We start from the raw sequence: 20,328 nt of genomic DNA, 5'->3' as shown, positions 1-20,328 counted from the left end.
AAGTCATTACGAGTCATCCTCTGGGACATATGTATAATATTCTGCACCAAGGTGGGAGGCGACCTTCCAGAGGCAAACCACCAGGACCTGAAGCGCAACAGCAGGATCTGTTTGGTAGCAGCGGTTTCCACCGAGGAAAACCGACGAGCGGAGCGCCGTGTGAAGGGGCACGGAGGCAAGAGGGCAGCCAATAGCCTGACGCATGGGAAGAAGAACAGGGCCGCTGACGACGGCACAGTCGCTGTCACCGAAGGACGACGGTTTCACATGACAAAGGACAGTAAATGACTCTGGGGGAGGGAGTTTTAGTGATCTGGTTTTAAGAGACATTTTAAAACATTTTACGTTTTATTGGTTGTTTTATGTACTAAATATTTTAATCGCACCCTTGGTTGTGTTTTTTTTAAACTCTGCTCACCCCTGATTTTTACAAGATCCTGTGTAGCCTTGTATGGAGTCCTAGGGCTCCTTCAAGTCCAGGCGGCATCAGTGTTTTTATTTTTGAACATTATTTCTTAGTTTTTAATCCAAGCTATTTATATTTATTGGGCCGGCCCCACGTGCACGTCCCTTTCATGAAAGCTTGATTCAATGGCAGGGAATCCTGCAGAGAAAGTTGCTACTGTGGCAACGTCCTACATTGCAAAGCAACCGAAAAAAGGAAGACGGACTAATCAAAAAGAGTCTGACAATAAACCAAATAAAACACTTGTCAATATCAGCAAAGTGTTAAAGAGATAGAGAGAAAATATTGTTAATAGTTTCACCAATAGTTCCCGGCTGAAGCCTCAAATTCAGGTTTATGTAGCTAACGTAGCAGCAGAGCTAGAGCCGAGCCGTGAATCATAGTGTCTCCTCTGCCTCACTCCCCGCCCCTACACACTACCTCAGCGGGAGGAGAACAGGCAGCAGCTCCGGAGACGTCCCCCAGTCAGCAGCGGCAGCAATTTGGTATCCAGCCAGCACAAAGCCGAGCTCCAGGGGACCGGACAGCCCCCACCTGATCAGCAAACTTTCTGTTGCTGCTGTTACACAGGTTAGACCAGGCGCTGCTGCTGCCACCAACCCACTGTCACACCTGGCACTGGGGGGTTTGTGCTAGCTGAATTAAAGCCGCTACTGCCACCAGTCAAAGATCTGCTGCCCACTCTCCTCCAAGAAACCCAGTCCACAGCGGCGGGGAGCGAGGCGGAGGGACCATGGGGTCGCTAACAGCTAATTCTTATCTTATTTGTGGTCTGATAAACAGAGAGAGACACAGAAGGGAATCCAAAAGAACTTCATATTTTTAGTTTAACTGTTTACTGTTAAATGCTGAAGCAACTCATCAGCACCAAAGGTCACATCTTTTAATCAACTGAACCTGAAGGTATTGAATTTACACTCACATAAAGATTTTAATCTTCCCCTACAACAGTAATTTGCTTTTAGTCTGGCTGTGTGGCTCTGCTCATGTGATGATCTGGAACAAATCGGAACAAGCTGACAGAAACAGTCCCTGAACTCACAACCGCCGTGACAGAGCCGGAGATACTCAGCTCTTAACAAACAAGAATACAGATTAAAATAAACACATAAAACTAAGACATTTAAAAAGCTTGAAGCAGCAAATGTTGGACATTTTTGCTTCTGTCATGAGCAGTTTTATATCAGCACAGGTAGCTCAGTGTCGGAGCTCTGTATCCTGACTTTACCTAAGATGCCTGGGTGGACTGGATACAAATACAGGGCACAATAAACTCGACAACCTCCGCATAATCTGATCCATCACAAGCCACCTCCTACTACACTGGATAAAAGCAGAGCCACAGAGGCAGGATGAGCCTTCAACACAGGACTGTGCCGTCTCTCTGCTCTCATGGTTCTTAGTTTGTTGTTTCAGGTTCTGTCTTGATTGAGGGCTATGTTAAATGACAACCAATCACATCACACGTTATGAGGACACCTGGGCACTGCAACTTTTCTATTGACTGAGAAGATGTTAGCATCTACTATCACACAAGGTCCGATAATTTAACTCTGAATTGACAGAATAATCCATGCAGCATGGCTATGAACAATAGCAGCAACTAATTGCCACCATCTCACACTTAACGATTACTTAAAAACTTATAAGAACATAAAACTATAGGAAGTAAAATCTCTGTAGCTAAAAACAGAAGCAGACTCACTGTTAATCCCATTGGCTGAGTAGTGAATTAGCTTGAGTCACTACAGTCAGCTGGATGTAAGGCAGGTAACTGGATCAAGATTGGGCAAGGACGCTACGGAAGACTCTCGTAGTCTCTCAGCCTCTACTGGCATGAAACAGCCACAGTATTACACCACAAGAAAATGCATGTGTTGCACTGCTGTAGTTCTGAAATACACACGTAATAAATAGTGAGGAGGAAAGACAGTCAGTGCTCACATTGTATAAGTAACAAATGTACTTGCACCCATGGGCATGGAGCTCTTAAAACGAGGTGTGGTCAGGCACATTGTTAGCGTATTGCTATATTGATGCAGCAATAAGTAACTGTGTCATTGACCAACAAAAACCTGCTAAAAAGTCAGAATGGTGCAGTATTTTCATGCCATTTAAAGAGCGCATTATTAAGATGTCCTGCTTATTACACACACACAGGGACATGTGAATAGGTTGCAGATGGGTGAAATAATTCATTATGACGGAAAATATCAATGACATTCGGTAAAATCTGAACATAGCAGAGAGCAGAGCAGAGCAGAGCTACTGTCTGACTCCACATTAAAGAAGACGCTGTACACGTTGGCGCACGAGAAGCAACAGTTAACTGCAGTTCTTGGTTGTGCTGCTTAAATGTCCTACCATATCTGCTGCAGAGACATTACTGCTCTTACTGCATTACTCTCAGCAAAAAAAAAGCACAAGTCTGCCATGTAAATAGAAGTTCCCTAGGTACAGTCACAACTGGCTTTTAAAGGGAATGGGAGATGATACTCTGATTGTATTCATGTCATGCCCAGAATGCACCTATGATTGATTAATAATACATTTTATTTATAAGGCGCCTTTCATGGCACTCAAGGTCGCTGTACAACAATCCAAAAAAAAAAACCCAAAACAGGTAATTAAGATTAAGAGCCTAAATACAACCCATTTGCCCCTTGGGCCTCATTTTGCGCCCAGATTATGCGCCGTTTAACCAGCAGAGGTGGAGTTAGACACACCCTAAATGCAATCTCGCAATGAACACATTCACATGTTGACCCGTACATGCTTCTTCCACCTTAAAAACATTGCAAAACTGAGATCTGTTGTATCACATGCTGAACTAGAAATGATCATTCACGCCTTTGTGTCATCACGTCTGGATTACTGCAACTCTATTTTCATGTGTCTCAGCAAAACTCATGTAGATCGCCTCCAACTGGTGCAGAATGCCGCTGCCAGGCTGTTAACCAAATCACCCAAAAACTGCCACATTACTCCTGTCCTGGCCTCCCTACACTGGCTTCCTGTCAGCTTTAGGATCCAGTTCAAAATCCTTGTTTTAACATTCAGAGCCCTTCATGATCAGGCACCTGAGTATCTGTCGGACCTGCTGCATGTATATGTTCCCAGTAGGACACTTAGGTCGGCCGATCACGGCCTGTTGGCAGTTCCTCGCACTAGGCTTAGAACTAGAGGTGACCGGGCCTTTGAGTCCATTGCACCCAGACTGTGGAACGCCCTCCCACAGATCTTGAGAGCCGCAGCATTGGTTGATATCTTTAAGAAGCATCTTAAAACCTATCTGTATAGGCAGGCATTCTTTAACTTGTCTTAAGTGATTTAGTTTTGCAACAACTGTTTCATTTTTGTGTCTCTGTATGTGACCTGTATGTTTGTATGTGTGTATTCTTGTTTGTATTTTAATCCTGTGAAGCACTTTGTGAGTCCTCTCTGTGAAAAGTGCTATATAAATAAATTTTACTTACTTACTTACTTGTTCCATGTACTGAAGACCAGTGGTTCTCAAAAAAGTTATGAATGATTTTTTAATTGACTGTATTAGTATATTGTGCACAGCCATTTTCTTATAAAGAGGCAAACTCCAGCCAGAAAATGTAATTTAATTTAATTTTAAAAAACCTGCACAGGGGACCTATTTGTCACTGTTGGCGCGTGGGCATTTTAAGTGTGTGACACATTAAAGCCCTGATTGGCAGCCAGTGTGAGAGATGATAACATTTAAAAGGAGAAAGCCGTGAGCGGGACGATGGATCACTTTAATGTACAGAGCAAATTACAAAAAATCACAAGTGACAATGACCTACCACTGACAGAGAAGAGGACAGAACTGTCAGTGGACAGCATAATGAAAGCTGCCTGTTTTATCTTATTTTTATTGTCTCATGTCATGATAAGAGTGATAACACCTGTTATAGAAGGTGTCGTGCACAGATATAAATACAGGTGTGCCTTGAGATTTCAGATTGCCCTTTGCTGTGCCTTGGGCACAAAACGTTTGAGAACCACAGCTTTAGACAATGAGCCATAGATTGTTTAAATACGGCCTGTAATGTGGTTCTTTGCTCTTGAACTGCTGATAGGTGGACATCGTTAACCTTTGGACAGAGCCAAGTTGGACAGAGAACATGCAAACTCCACACAGAGGGGCTCCCCCACCTGAAGGAACCCTCTTGCTGTGAGGCGACAATACTAACCACTGCACCACCACACCACAACTTACACCTGCCCAGGATGTGTAGCACTCAAGCATTTGGTCAATTTGAGGGTGTTTTTTTTGCTGCTGCTTTTGCCTGTCATACCATGATAATAAACTTTGGGGTTGTGAACTTTTGTTTGGACGTAAGTTATTTAATGACATCGCCTCAGGCTCTGGGAAACTGTTCTGGGCATCTGTCACTATTTTCTGACACTTCATGGAGCTGTTCATGCCGGAGGTGAAGAGAAGCCAACACCCCTCCAAACCTTCCTGCCCCAACACATCCACAATAATCACACCCCTCCTCCTCTTCTCCACGTTACATTTATTATTTCAATCAGCATCAGGTGGATCCCTAAACTCTGCAAAAAGGACGACTTCCTTATCTGTTCAGGTCACATCAACACACACACACCAGGTGTCAATTCTTCGGAACAAAGCTTAACTTTGTGATTCTTATCAATCGGCTTCCTCTAGCTTTGCATGTGTGTGTGTGTGTGTGTGTGTACACGTGTTTTCAAGGAAAACAAACACACCCAGCTACATTCCAACTGCTTTTTTGCAGACGTACAGAGGCAGCGTTGTGCACAACTGAGCGTGTAAAAATCCAGTGAAAGTGTGAAGCAGGACAGCCGAGCTACTTCAGCAGGTTTTCTGCAGGCAATGATTGATCACCTGTTACCCTTTATCATTGTGTTGTGGTCATGTGCCGGTGTGAAGCTTCGAGATAAGCTCCTAAACAGAGTTATTCACGTGGCATTCCTGTTAGAAGATCAAAGGTGGAGGACGTCCTTCAAAGTGACGTGCTGCAGAAGCAGGAGGTCGGAGACTAGTGTGGAACCAAAGGAGGTTGGAGCTCTCCTGCCTGACTTTTACTTTAAGTGCCTCATGATGTCAGAGCAGCAATTACTAGCCAGTTTTGAAATTGAGTAACAACAGCCAACATGCCCGGGCAGTGATTTTCAGTTCACTGGCTCTGTTCCCTGCAGCAGAACACCTCTGTGAACATGCAAGACCAGTTCCAGTCATGTTGCTGTCTCTCACAGGGCTCCATGCACATCACATGTTGACTCCTGTATGGATGCTGACAGGATGTAACCCATCCTCCTTTTAAATATCACTTTTCAAAATGACTCTTCACACTGTCTCTGAGAAAATACCACAATAAATACTTAAAGCAACTCCAGTCCAGGTCTGCTTATGTCATATTGCAGCCATACTGACGAGCTTACAGTAAGTGTCCAGTTGTGGAATGAGACAGGAAGCTTTCTGACGCCCACAGAGGCTGCAGTGGTTCATGGCTGAGGTGCCTCTCTGACCCACATAAATATACTTACACTATAATTATTACTAGTGGCGTTCTTTTTGCCACTGCTGTTGCTTTTATTCTGAAAAACATGATAATAAAAAGTCTGTCATGGTATAAATAATTGACTTTCTGTTTTGTTCTCTATGTGTTTTTATTAACAAGTTAGTTATGATGGCATTCGTTGAATATCCAGAATGAAGTGCTTCAGTGCTCTCAGCTATGCTAACATAACTTTTTATGACATTATTACTTTTTTAAAATGCTAACATTACTTTTTTATGTCATTGTTACTCTTTTTTAGTGATAACGTAACTTTTTTAGCGACATTGTTACTCTATTTAATGCTAACACTGACTTTTTATGCCATGTTTTGACTTTTTTACATTGTTACTTTTTTTAATGCTAACATTATTTTTTATGTCACTGTTACCCGTTTTTGTAATGCTACTATTACTTTTTTATGCCATTGTTATTTTTTTCAGCGCAAACGTTACTTTTTTAAATGCTAACATTACTTTTTTATGTCATTGTTCCTCTTTTTTAATGCTAACATCACTTTTTTTAACTGCCAAGTTTTTACTTTTTTTTTTTACACTAACGTCAGTTTTTTTACGCCATTGTTACTTTTTTAATGCTAACATTACTTTTTTATGCCACTGTTAATGGTGATTCTTTTCATGCCATTACTTTTTTAAATGCTAACATTCCTTTTTTTAATGCTAACATTACTCTTCTAATGCTAATTTGCTAATGTTACTTTTTTATGCTAACATTACTTTTATATCCCACTGTTACTCTTTTTTTAATACTAACGTTACTTTTTTATGCCACTATTAATCTTTTTTTATGCTAATGTTACTCTTTTAATGCCATTATTACTTTTTTCAATGCTAACGTTACTTTTTTAATGCTAAAATTACTTTTTAAATCCATTGTTACTCTATATAATGCAAACATTACTTTTTTACTTACATGTTTTTACCTCTTTTATGCTTAAATAAATTTTTTATGCTATTGTTACTGTTTTCCATATTGACGTTACTTTTTTATATGCTAACATTACTTTTTTATGCCATTGTTGCTCTTTTGTAGTGCTAACGTTACATGTGATAGGTGAAATTGAGCTTTTAACTTAGCTACTTGTTGTGGGTTTTTTTTGTTTGTTTTTTGTTACTAATGCAAGAATGCAAGAACTGATGCTAACCAAGACTAAATAAATGTAATCTGGGTTAGCATTAAGTCGGCCACATGTCACATGCTCAAATCCTATTTCATACCCTGGATCTTACTGTAGTCTTCTTGTTGACTGTGATTAGGTAATGTTAACACAGCTTTATAATGAACCTTATTGCCACACAGTTCACAGTCGACAGTAACATTTACAGAGATGAGAGACAGAGATAGACGAATAGCTGAGGGAGTTAAAGGAAGTGAGCCTCTGCAGAGGTAGTTTCACAGCAGCAAACAGCTGAACTGTTGTGATTGAAATGTCAAGCAGCAACCAGCAATTTATCTCAATAAATATCTTGTTCATCTTTTGTTAAAGCTGAAATAAGCAAGTTTTAAAGGTTTCAACCTGCCTACAAACATCTTTCTGTCGGGTGTGTGTTGTGTATATGAGATGAATGTTTCATGACATATGATTTCATATGATGCTTTCTGTGAGTTTTATGATACTGAATTAAAAGTTCATCTGAAACTGATCAGGTGGTTTCGCATCAGCAGCAGACGCTGGTCTCACATGATTCGCTGGGCAGCTAACTGCAGCAGTTACCTTGGTAGAAAACAACGCTGCCTCAGGCCACATCTCTGTTTTTAGCTGCAGCTGTGGCTCAAGAGGTCAGTGGTTTAAGGTTTTAAGGTCCAAGAAAATGTAAAGAATTCACTTTTGACCTGACGCCTGGCCTGGAATAAAACATGTCTCTTTATTATCCTCTACGGTCTGCGTGAGTGGACATGACTGAACAGGAAAAGTGATCCTCAGTGAGCACCGTCAGTGTCGATTATGTCGTCTTTGTCCTGTCTAACAACATCATATTCTCACCACACGTCCTGTGTTTCAACACCAAGATATATCTGTCCTCTTCAGTGACACAGTATATGATATACTGTCATACTTTATGGTATGCTGTTCAGTCGTCTGTCACTGAGGAAGTATGACGTTGACGTGACGGCTTCATCGTGGCGCGTTGAGACATGTTTCACAATGCATAGAGCTCAACCAGCTGACTGCCGCAGTGAGGGGGGGGGCACTCCAGTAGAGAAAAGAGCTTCTGTTATATCAAGATCTACGTTCACACACACACATACACACTTTGAGCTAGAGTCAGCAGGAAATACTGTGGCGAAATCAAAGAGCCAAATCCCCCCAGCAACCGTGTGTGTATATGTGTGTGTGATGTTAATGAAGGAGGAAGTCACTGAGTCTTTTCAATCATTTCTCTTTATCTCTTCTCATTTAGTTTCCACATCCCTGTAGATAGCAGAGCACGCAAACACACACACACATCTTTATGAGGACTGTCACTAAACATGCTCAGCTTCTTTCGTCTCCCATTTTATAATCTAAGCACCACACACCAGCTCTCCAGAGCTCCAAGTATTAATCAAACCAGTATCTTTAATAATCTGTTGTCGTCATCAAACCTGCACAAACTGATCAAACAAGCTGTAAACACAACATACTTATAAACAGGCTGTTAGCAAACTACACATCAAGCTAAATGCTCCACTACGCTCACAAGCTAGTCTCTATTTTGGTGCCTGGCAGGAAGTGCAAAGCGGGCGCATCAGAGCTTTTGTGCTGAAAACAGCTGCCTGCTGCTGACTGACTGATGAGAGGAGTGAGAGTGAACCAACACAGCTGTATGACCAAAACAACCAGATGATAAAGGCTAAAATGCTTCAAAGAGGGGAAATGTAGGGTTGGTGGATAATTTTCAGTGGTTAGTCAGCAGTCTCCTCTCTCATTAGACGGTCATTTGATCTATTGTTATTGCTGTATGCTTTCCTGAAACAGTCAAGTTGCAGTTAGAGTTTACATCCATGTCCGTCCACACTGACATGTTGTCATGACAATGCTTCAAATATGGATGTTGCTGCTGAAACATGGACGCTTCACACACATCTTCAAGTCGGCAGCACAGGGAGTTTCACTGGGTGTCCCCCAGGGGTCAGTCTTGGGTCCGCTTCTCTTCATCATCTACCTCCTTCCCCTGGGCACAATCCTCCGTCACCATGGGGTCCATTTTCACTGCTACGCCGACGACACACAGGTCTGCATCTCCTCCAAACCCACCACTGCCATCCCTCCCACCTCCCTCACCACCTGTCTTGAAGACATTCAGAGCTGGATGAGCAGGAACTTCCTGAAGCTAAACGACGATAAAACCGAGGCCCTGCTCATCAGCTCCAAATCCACCCTCACCAAGTCACAACACACCCCAGCTCCACCCATAATCATCGATGGATTCCCTGTACCCTTCTCCTCCTCTTTATCATTTTATAATAATTTTTATTATTTATTGTATTATTATATTATCATTTTATGTATTTCATATTATTTTATTATTATTTTATTATTCTTCCTATTTTATTTATACTTTATTCTATTTGTGTGAAACTATATCATAATTAGTGTACAAATTCTGAAGCTATGGCCAAAAACATGTTGTGTGAGGTCACAGTGACCTTTGACCACTAAAATATTATCAGTTAATTCTTGAGTCCAAGTCCAAGAGATATTGCATTCACGAGACTGGGACAATGTTCATGCAGATGCATACAACCCCCAAAATATAAATCATAATGCCTCCAACCAGGCTGCAGGCATGAAAACCTAATCACCTAATACTAATTAAAATTCAAGAAGCTTTCAAGCTCCCCAGAGGGTGTCAGTTCACTTACATCATTAACTATCTTAAGGCTTTACAAACAGTGTCACAGTCGCTGTTTGAGTTTCGTCTGACACTTTCATATTATGGTGTGTAACACTGAAGCCAGAGAGGAAGTGCCTCAAGGAGTTCCTCTTCGTACCTGCTCCAATAAAACTGACAGTGCTGACATCAGCTGGGAAACTTCCAAAGCTAAAAATGGTGCTCCGTCCCCGCCGAGCTCTCTGTTCGCTGCTGCTGCTCGCTGCTTACTTATATTATTGTGGCGTATTGATTATGAATACAGTCCATCTGATGCTGGTTTTGTTTCATCACTGTCATCACTGTAGCCAGTATCTCACTATCACTATCCTCATTCAGATTTTAAGAAGCTACAAATTATAGTTAGCCACAAATGCGTACAGGTGATCGTCTCTTCTAGTTGCTTTGGCATGAGCCAGCAGGTATTTTCAGAAGGTTGCAGAACGGCGCATTGCAGGTAGTTGCCCGTTCGAACTCGTCTCGTCGTAAATCTTTGGTCTGAGCTGGGCTTAAGCGACTAATAGAGACAACAACATTTGAAAATGGTCCAAGCTGCAGCCGGCCGTGCTGGAACAGGCTGGGATGTAACCACAAACACTGCAATTTACATCCACTACAAGTGCTTTTGCCACTGACAGGCTCAAATTATTCCTGTAAGTGTTGCCAACATTACTGAAAGGATCCTGACAGAGACGGACCTTTTTGTTAAAGGGTAAGATGCTTTTTGTTTAACCGGAAACAGACTGGAAATGGCCATCACCAAACCCACCAGACTGCATTTACATAAACAGTAATTTATAACTGTAAAACACACTTCATTCAACACTGTCAGAAACAAATCAAAACTCACACAAGCCACCTTGGCTCATTTTTCAATTGTTCCAACAATCACCAACTCTTGTTTGGTTGACATAAACCCTTAATAAGACCAGTCAGATGTGAAAATATGCTGGATCTATGCACACTGAAATTACTGTTTATTTAAATGGAGTCTGGTGGGTTTGGTGTTGGTGATTTCAGGGCTGTTTCTAAGGATCTTACCCTTTAACAAACAGGTCTATCTTTGTAGGGATCCTCTCCATTGTGTTGTCAGACACTCGAAATGATTTGAGCATGTCAGTGGCAAAAACGAATGGTGAACGGTGACGGTGCCAAATGCTCAAGAGCCTGTCTGATGGTTCTGCACCAATTACAAAAACTGTCCTTCCCATTAGTCGCTTAGGATGCTTTCACACCTGCCCTGTTTGGTTTGGATTAATCAAACTCAAGTTCCCCCTCAGTGCGGTTCGTTTGGGCAGGTGTGAACACGGCAATCACACTCAGGTGTGCACCAAAACAACCAGACTGAGACCTTCTTGAAGAGGTGGTCTCAGTCCGGTTCCAAAGGAACTCTGGTGCGGCTGGTTTGTGGTGAGAAGGTGTTCCGACCTGGATGTGAAGCAACTGCAGTCACATGACACATTGTTTGGGTTAAACATGAGCATGTTACAGTCCTGGAGGATTATTAATGTGCACCTCCTCCTGTACTGCCTTAATATGCACATTCAGCACATCCAATGCATCAAAACATTGTTTTCTAGTTGGAGCCGCGCCTCGTTTTCAAACTGTATGGTTTGACTAAAATGAACAATGACAGCAATATAGTCCACGATGAGCAGCGCTAAAATCAACCTGCGTAGTTGTCCCTCCATTGTGACATTAGAAAGTGTCACATTTATCTTGCAAGTGTACTCTTCTTCAACGTTTGCTTTACTTCCTGGATTTTTCCCACATGGAAATTCTGACCAATCAAGAGCAGCTTTCTCACACAAGGCATTTGATCTGGTCCTCTTGTAAATGCTGCCGTGAGAACACGAACCAACTCTAGGCAATTATACAACTTTGGAACAACATGAGTCCCTGATTCAGACCAAAGGAGACGACTCTAGGGCTGACAGCAGCTTGAGACACAAAAACATGGGAAAATATGATCAAGGAAGAAAACACAGTTACCCTTTGAGGCTCTGACCAAGTGTTGAAAAGTAATGACATCCGACAAAATTCCACTCACCTTAATCGGCCCAGTGCTGAATCTAATCTTCCTGCTGGGTGGTGCGGGCTCCTCTTCCTCAGGGAGGCCTGGTATCTCAGTGCAGCTGGTCTCCGGCTGGTACGCCTCCTCATCTTCCTCATCCTCCTCATCATCTAGCTGGCTGCCCCCAGAGTCCTCCTCCCCAAGCCCACTGTACGCACTGATATCCACCAGGTCTCCCTCTGAGTAATCCTCCTTCCTGGAACCATCCTCATCGTTCTCCTCCTCCTCCTCCTCTTCGCCCTCGCCCCTCCTCTCAGAGTCTGCTTCCCTCTCATCAGAGGATGGAGAGGATTCTGGAGGCTCTTTTTCTCCATTTTCCAGTGAGGCGTGAACCTCGGCCTGCACCAGCCTGGCTCCGGCCTCAGATCCCCCGGTGGAGCCGTCAAGTTCATCTGCTTGCGGCTCTTTCTCTGGGGCAGCCACCGTACTGGAGCCCCTGGCTTCAGTCGCTGCTGACTGGGCCTCCGATTCTGGCTTGACATCCGAAGAGGAAGAGGAGGATGTGACAGTCACTGAGGACGAAGAGGAGTTGGAGGAGTTGGGTAGCTGCTCTCCCGACTGTCCTTCCTTCTCCTCGCTGGCAGTCACTTCTCCTGCGCTCCTCTGTAGAGAACCTGTCACCTCTGGTCGCTCTGTTGCCTGCGTGCTCACAGCTCCTGCTGCCACCTCTTTGCGCTCCTCCTTACCTGCAGGGAGCACCTTCCCCTGAGAGAGAAGGAGACAAGGAGAGATCAAGTCATGGCTTCTGTTCTCATTTACTTCGACAGCACTTTGTGATTTCCTGCATTTTTTTAAAGTTAAGTCTCACCTTCCTTGCTGGAACCTCCGCTCTAGCTGGAGGTTTGGGCTTTGGTGGTAGGGCAGGGCCTGACCGACGCTGGGGGAGGTAGAGATTGTTTGGCTGTTCGCCCTTCTCGAACACGGCACTGAGCTGGCTCACGGTGGGGCTGACGGCGTCAGCAGGTCCGACTGAAGCTGCGGCAGCAGGGAAAGGAGCAGGAGCGGGAATAGAAGCAGGAGCAGGGGCAGGGGGGTCGTCCAACCGGTCCAAAGCCTCAGTGGAGCCATTAAAACGAGCCACGACATCTAGACGGCTGTCCTGGAAGCCCGACGCCCGCTCCTTCTTCAGCAAGATCCGGTTGGTGGCAGCTTGCTTCTCCTAAAGGAGACAAGAGTCAGTCATTCAGATGATCTTAGATCAGAATCAGAACACACAGGTTAGCAGCACAAAGACTCCTCTGACCTGTAGCGTCCGCTGTTCGAAGATCCTCCTGGTCTCCTGGAGCTTGGAGAAGCCCCCACCCTCTCCGCCTGCTTTAGGGTCAAAACGGTTGACCCTTTCTGAGACCGTGGCCCCAAGTTTGAGCAGGGCACTGTGGTCGACGTTCTCGTTAAGGCTGGATGCCCTCGGTAGGGACAGTTTCACCGCCTGATCTCCACCTGCCAATGACAAGACAGTTAATTGACCTTTCGCTAAGCCCCACCACTTTATGATGGTCTGACTGTCAGAGTAAGCATGGAGCCCACACTGTAACTAACTAACAACCTGTCTGACTGCTTGTTTCTCTTGCCCTGTCAGACTTTGGGGTAACGATAGATGTTCCTACATCTCAGCAATTATTTTTCCTTAGCCCGAGCCAAGGTAGGAAAGGCTCTAAGAAGTGAGTGACAAAATCTTAACAATTAAAAAATTATCTATCATCATCATCTACCTCTCCTCACAGTGTTTATCTAAAGGCTTTGACATAAATCAAACTAGTGAGTTTACCCACCGATCATTTTGGCTCCCTCCTCTTCATCACCAGGAGACTGCATCTGCATGAACATATTCTTGATACGGTGAACATTTGATCCGTATTTCCGGCCCCTCCCGGTCGGACGAGGCAGAGGAGCAGGTTTTGAGGCAGGTCCAGCGCCTCCATTGGCGGCATTGTTGAGGTGGTCAGTGGCTTTCTTGAGCGCCGCCAGCCCCGCCTCGTAGGCGTTGCGGTGGGGCGAGGGACTCCGCAGGTTCGAGCTCCCGCTTCCCCCACTGCTGCCACCGGAGGTCCCGTTGCCCCCCGTGGCCGCCGGGGGTTCAGTCTTCATCATGTTTGGTAAATCAGATGCCGGGCGGTGAAGAGCAGGTCAGCAGGGATGAGGACGGCAGCATCCTGAAGCTGTTTGACATTCACCTCCTGAAACACACAAAGAGACGGATCGATGGTTTGTATCTGTGATGAATCATTTCCAATGATACCTAGTCAATACTGACAGATTCACAACATGAGTTATGACGACAGTGATCAATCTTTAATGATATGAGACAGACAGAAACAAACAACAGATGCACCCGAAACATTTACAGCTAATCTAATAATCAGATAAATAATTGTCAGATTAATCAATCATGGAAATAATTAAGTTGCTGCTGTAAGTGTTTCCACAAGTCAGACTGTCAAACAGTTAGTTTAGCTTGTTCAAACTTGTGATGCTTCCTTCACAGTCTGAAACTCTCTGTTCTGAACAAAGTGCTGCAGAGACCGACACTGACCACGCAGCTAATTATCACATGTAATGGGACTCATTTCACTTTTTTAATTATGGTCCAAATCATGTTCTGTTGGCAGTCAAGAGACGGGCAGCATTATTTACACCAATATTTCTTCTCTAAACGGAGTAATTGCTCAGTCTATGAAAAGTAAAACATACCCGTCACAAGCAGTGGTGCCCCTAAGGTGGGGCCATGGCCCCCTGATACAACTGCTGCCCCCTCAGGCTTAAGTAAATGTTTTGTTCCTTACAATCAATATAGGCTACTCCTTCAAATTAAAGCTGATTGTTTGTCTTTTAAGGGAAAGAGACAACCAGCCTATTCGAAGAATAATCAATGACCCCACGTCTGAGTGCGGTAAGATGGCAATGCTTGTGGAGGCAGCAGCAGCTCGGCTCTCCTCACCAGAGAGCAGCCAAACGAAGTTTTAATTTTTCAATTTACTTGCACCAATAGTGACAATATACAGATATTAGGGCTGCCCCCTGAAAGTTGGAGATTCAAATCGTTGGTCAGAGACCCCTCAGTCGTCTGAGATTGCTTCAAATCAAATCGGATTTCGCTGCAGAGTGAGCGCTCCTGACTTCTACGCTACTCTGAAGCCCTTTTTAAACAGGAATTGTGCAAATTTGCAGGAAAGCCCAATCAGTCTTTTTCAGCATTGGCAGTATAAAAACAAAATCGGGAGTGCAGCAAAATGCCGCCTACCTACTTTTGTTTATACAGAATGTGCCTTTTTCGGGGCAATGGGGGGCGTGAGCAAGTAACAAAACGTGTAGCTCAGCGTGTGACGTAAACAGTGACGTGGGAGGGAAGCCGCGGCTGGTCAGTCCTTCGGCGATTCTCTCCTAAGTCGGCCCGTTCTTCACCGTCCCCGTCATCTAACGGTTAATGGCCTCTTCGTTTGCGAGGACAAGGAGGGCGCGCAATTCCTTGTCTCCCCAGTTGCTCATCTTTACAGTGTCTGTCAGGTTTGTGTTTCCCTCTTGCTACTAGCTGCTCGCTAATTCCTGCTATCAGCTGTTTCCTGTTTATCCACCGCCAGTGGCTCGCACGTGCGGTGTCATCAATAGCCCCTCCCGTGGCGGAAGGGCGCCTCGGTCTGTTTAAACTAAAAAGGTTCCACCAATATGACTATCCTATGAGGCGGAAAATTGGGCACCTTGGATCAACTCACCAATCCGGCTCTGTTTGTCTAAACGCTCGCAGCTTGCCGGCAAAACGGCCCAACATTCACCGAAAATCAGGCAGTGTAAAAGGGGCTAGTGACAGCTGCAGATGTGATGCGGCGGCACAGAGGCACGCATGATGGATGCTTCTGGATCAACATGCTACTTTGCGTTCCTGGAGCAACACTGCAATCAACCAATCACAGCCCTCTGACGTCATCAGTGTGCTGCACCTTAGCTTTTTTTCGAAAATCATTTGTGCCTCCTCTGAGCTACGTTTTCCAAACTTAGTACAATTTAACAAAATCCTCAGTTACACTGAACAAAATCCTTATAAGCTCCTGCAGGATCAGTGAATAAGCTTGCTAACTGGGTATGCTATGCTACGAGTAAACTTGCCTATAGACTAGAATATTGTTAACTAACAAAGATTAAGGATATTATTATTCTTAGATGCAAATAGCTGCTATCACCACATTTCCACAGACTACCTACTGAGCAAGGTAACTCGCTCACCCTGCAGCAGCTCATAAGGATTCGAGGTGACATCAGAAGATGACGCAATGCACTGATTAAGCTCATGACTCATCTGCATCATACGTGCCACCAATGCGAATGTCAACAGACTCTTATTTCACCGGCTGCACAATAAATGGAAACATACAGATAGATGTACACGATACAAACTAGCTGACCTGTGGTAACATGGAGAGGAAGCTAGTGAGCAGGAATGTTTGTGTGCTCCTGCAGCCTCGTGCCTGCGACCACATCACAGCCGTTATGATAGTCAGGACAACAGCACCTCTCGTGTGATGTTGCCTCAGTAGAACCAAAGTACATCAGCATGCAATTCCTTCACTCTCATATTGATCTTGATCAAAAGTTCAAAGAGGCAAACAAGATGTCCTCAAACGTCTTCTGACCGACAATCCCAAACCCAAGAAATTCAATTTACAGTTACAGAAAACAGAACATCAAAGAGGCTAAAACCAGTTGGGCACTTTGTCTTGATTAAAATGACTGTATGTTTAATCAGTTTTTAAATTTGTTGCTGATTTTTTTCATTTATCAAGTAATCATTTACGCTGTGATCAAGGGGAACATAAGCTGCATTCAAATTATATTCAACACTGATGTGACTGCACTTTGTTTCCCAGCTGTTCTCTAACTATCAATTTTAAAACTGACAGACTGACGGAAAAAAAAACAGATTTGGATGAGGAGTGCTGTGGTTCATGGTCAGTGCGGCCACAAGGCTGTCCCACTTAAAGGGCCACTCCACCAGTTTTGCACATGAAGGTCACAAGGAGTACAACAGTCTGTGAAAACAGTCTGTATAATATTAAAGTATGATGTCTTTATGGCTCTGAGGAAGATTTCTCAACATCACCATCTGGGTTATCTTGGATTTGACTTCAGACATCAAATTATATTTTGCCTTTTTACTGTTTACTCATACGGCTTTGTGTTTTTTCCAGATGCTTCTAGTTTTGCAATGTTCCCTTTGTTGTAATCATGCAAATTTCCCACTGTGTGACTAATAAATGATTGCTGTATCATAGCGTATTACCCAAAAGATCCCATTGTGCCACATTACAGGAATGTGAAATGCATTTTTTCTTGATGAAAAGTCAGTTTATCTCTGCTGCTGCCGCTGCTGCTTCAATTTTGATCACTTCCATTTTGTAAGTGCTTTCTAAAATCCAAATTGCGTCAGTACCCTTTTAAAATGACATCAAAATTGCCAAAATACGCACAAACTCCAGCTTCTCAAATGTGAATATCTGCAGGTTTTCTTCGCCTGCCATAGTTGTGCATGCAATATATTTGGGTTTTGTACTGCTGGTTGGACGAAACAAGCAGTTTGTATAGGTGAGGCTGGGCGTCAGGAAATTGTGAGGGGCACTTTTCCCAATTTTCTGGCATTTTATATTAATTAATCAAACTAGAAAATAACTGTGAGTTTAATCTATAATGAACAGAATTATTAGTTGCAGAAGAGAAAACAGAAACCAGTGCTGGGTTTTAACTTTGACAGTAATATAATAGTGTAAAAGTAGAAAATGACCCAAACACGACTTCAAACAGCACAAAAACTTCCCCGTTGTGGACTTCCTAACACCCACATGGCGCTCCAGGAGCTGTCAAAATAATCCAATTAAAACGATGATGCACTGTGACCTCACGTGTCATGTGCGTCTCCGTGTTGCCGCTCTGAATGCCAAACTTGCTTTGTGACAACATCAGCGCATGAATACAGAGCGCCGCCGTGGTCCCCAGATATCACACTGTTTTCTCATGATCACAATCTAATTAAGCGGCTGATTGCGTTTGTCAGATCTGTGCTACAGGAAGGCTTCATTTCCACCGATGAGACCAAAGTCGTGAAACAGACACAACTATTCTGTTGGTTCCCTGAATATAATCATGATAATAAACTATGACCATATAAAACACTAAATCTCAAAAACCTCAAAAACAGAGACGTAATTTCAGCAGGTGGACATGGATGTGTGACCACAAAGTTTGTGACAACAAAACAATCTAATCCAGGTATCTGGGGTCTCAGGAAAATGTTTATTCCATCACAATAATTTAATTATCATTAGAAAAATACTTGTAAACTTTCAGCTCCAATTGTTTTGGTCAATTGAATTTTCTTAGCTTGCTGGCCCTTCAGTGGTGGAACCATGGAAGTGCCAAAAACTGCAGTTCCTCAAATGGCCACTTCAGGCTGGCTCCAAGAGCGAGTCAGTCATTTACATTTAGTTTTTATAATAAGTACATTTTGTTTAATGGTTTTAAGCCTAGAGCTGTGCGATATGACGATATATATATATATGTATATTGTGACAAGACAAAAATGTCTATCGTTTCATATTCTGCTCTAACGTTTATATCGTTGTGACACAAATTACATGTTTTACGGTAATATTTTTCGTCGTTTAGAGTCTGTCCATCTTTTGCAGGGATCACATTGATTAATTACTCTTCTTGGCTTTTTAATTGGCGAAGCTTTTATGGCACTTACCGCTGTGAAACAATCAGAAAATAACGTTTTATTGATCTGATTCACCAGCTCCAACCACTTTTTATTCAATGGATTAAAATGTGCTATATCGGGATAGGTATCGTTATCGGGATATGAAATGACCGATATCGTGATATGAGATTTTGGTCATATCGCCCAGCCCTATTTAAGCCTGTTTTTGCTCTCGAAAATTAGCATTATCACAGTTAGCCATAGCTGTAAATGCACTGTGCTGACAAAGCTAGCAGCTAGCATTAGGATTAGCTCCACCCTCTGGTCAAAATATGGCTCCAAAAAACATAAGATCGTAACAACCAAAACGCCAAATCAGAGACCACTGATAAACCACAGACTGTATATAAAGATGGACAACATGACAGCTCTCCAAAAGTGAAGCCAAAACATCTAGATCACCCCCTGGTGGCTGGCTGCAGTGTAGGTCATAAACCCCTCCCCCTCCATGCTAGCAGACAGGATATGAGCCAAAGTTCTCATCACGCTAATGTTTGTTTAAGTGTTCATTTTTCGTCATCTAGTGCGCTGAATTGGACCCTTTGGATATATTGATATCAGTAGATAATCAGTCAAATGAGTTTTTATATATCAGCTTATCAGATATCAACAAAAAATCCAACATGACGCATCCCTTACCATGACCAAATGAGACAAAAAAGGAACACTGCCTGCAGAAACACAAACTTCATCAACAAGACATTCACTCAGTGAGACGCTTCAGCCCCACAGCCAACAGCTGATCTCTGCAACAGACCGCAGTAAGAACAGCGAAGCACAGTACTGACAACACGAGGATGGAGCTGCTTGAAAAGGTTAAATGAAAAATAGATGGTTTTAGCAACTCAGACGATTACTTAATCAAATGTGGACGGAGCCAGGGACACGTCTCATTTGTCCAACAGACTCAGACTGTGGGATTAGTGTGAAAATTCACAGCTGAGGTGTGAAGATTCGTCCTCATACATACATTGTCACTAAACAATGATACAGCGTGTGCTTCTTTTGATTCAACATGGATCAGTGCACAACAAACACACACTCTGAAGTAATCTGACACAGTCTCGCCTTGCAGTTTGTTTCTCTGGATCTGAACAAGAGAAATACTAAAGTCAGATTTTCCAGAGTAGTTTAGATCAAAGAGACCCAAACTGCTCTGTGTGATGTCATCATTAATTAGGTTTAGCCTCAAATTAGCTGGAACGTAACTGACATTTTCTGTGGTTTAGAGATCTGTGGTTATGAACCATATTTACCATATTACCATCTGAGTTGAGTGTGTTGGCATCCTAACATATGAATTAGCACAAAGTGCAACTGAGATTAAAAGGAATGACATCAGCTCTGGTCAAATTCACTACGGCATGGGCTCTGCATCAACGTAGAGCCTACGCCATACCCTGCGCCACAGCTTGATGTGCACCTCCCCAGAAATGTAACTACACGTCACAGTGACGCAGACCTCCTGTCTGTCTCTGTAAGCTGAAACCATTTCCCTCAGTGGAAACAAAGCTGTGATTTACTTTAATTTCACAGATAAGAAACAATAAACTGTGAAGACAATAAAGCCTCCACAAAAATAGCATTTTAAGTCTTGTGTGTGATTTATCCTG

General features: G+C 43.3%; 1 protein-coding gene across 1 annotated transcript in view; it reads right to left on the bottom strand.

The window, feature by feature from the left end:
* Window positions 1–20,328, bottom strand: part of LOC126405549 (neurabin-2-like) — a 51,969-nt gene that overhangs the window by 26,172 nt on the left and 5,469 nt on the right. Inside the window, exons 2-5 of the mRNA XM_050069324.1 lie at window positions 13,743–14,147; window positions 13,214–13,410; window positions 12,779–13,129; window positions 11,947–12,675 (exon numbers count right to left, since the gene is read on the bottom strand). Coding sequence (XP_049925281.1) covers window positions 11,947–12,675; window positions 12,779–13,129; window positions 13,214–13,410; window positions 13,743–14,061 — 1,596 coding nt within the window. The 5' untranslated portion in view covers window positions 14,062–14,147. The remainder of the gene's footprint in view (window positions 1–11,946; window positions 12,676–12,778; window positions 13,130–13,213; window positions 13,411–13,742; window positions 14,148–20,328) is intronic.

Source organism: Epinephelus moara, chromosome 18, assembly GCF_006386435.1.
Source record: "Epinephelus moara isolate mb chromosome 18, YSFRI_EMoa_1.0, whole genome shotgun sequence".
NCBI lineage: Eukaryota > Metazoa > Chordata > Actinopteri > Perciformes > Serranidae > Epinephelus > Epinephelus moara.
Note: the sequence above shows the minus strand (reverse complement) of the source record. Positions and strands in the feature narration are given on the sequence as shown.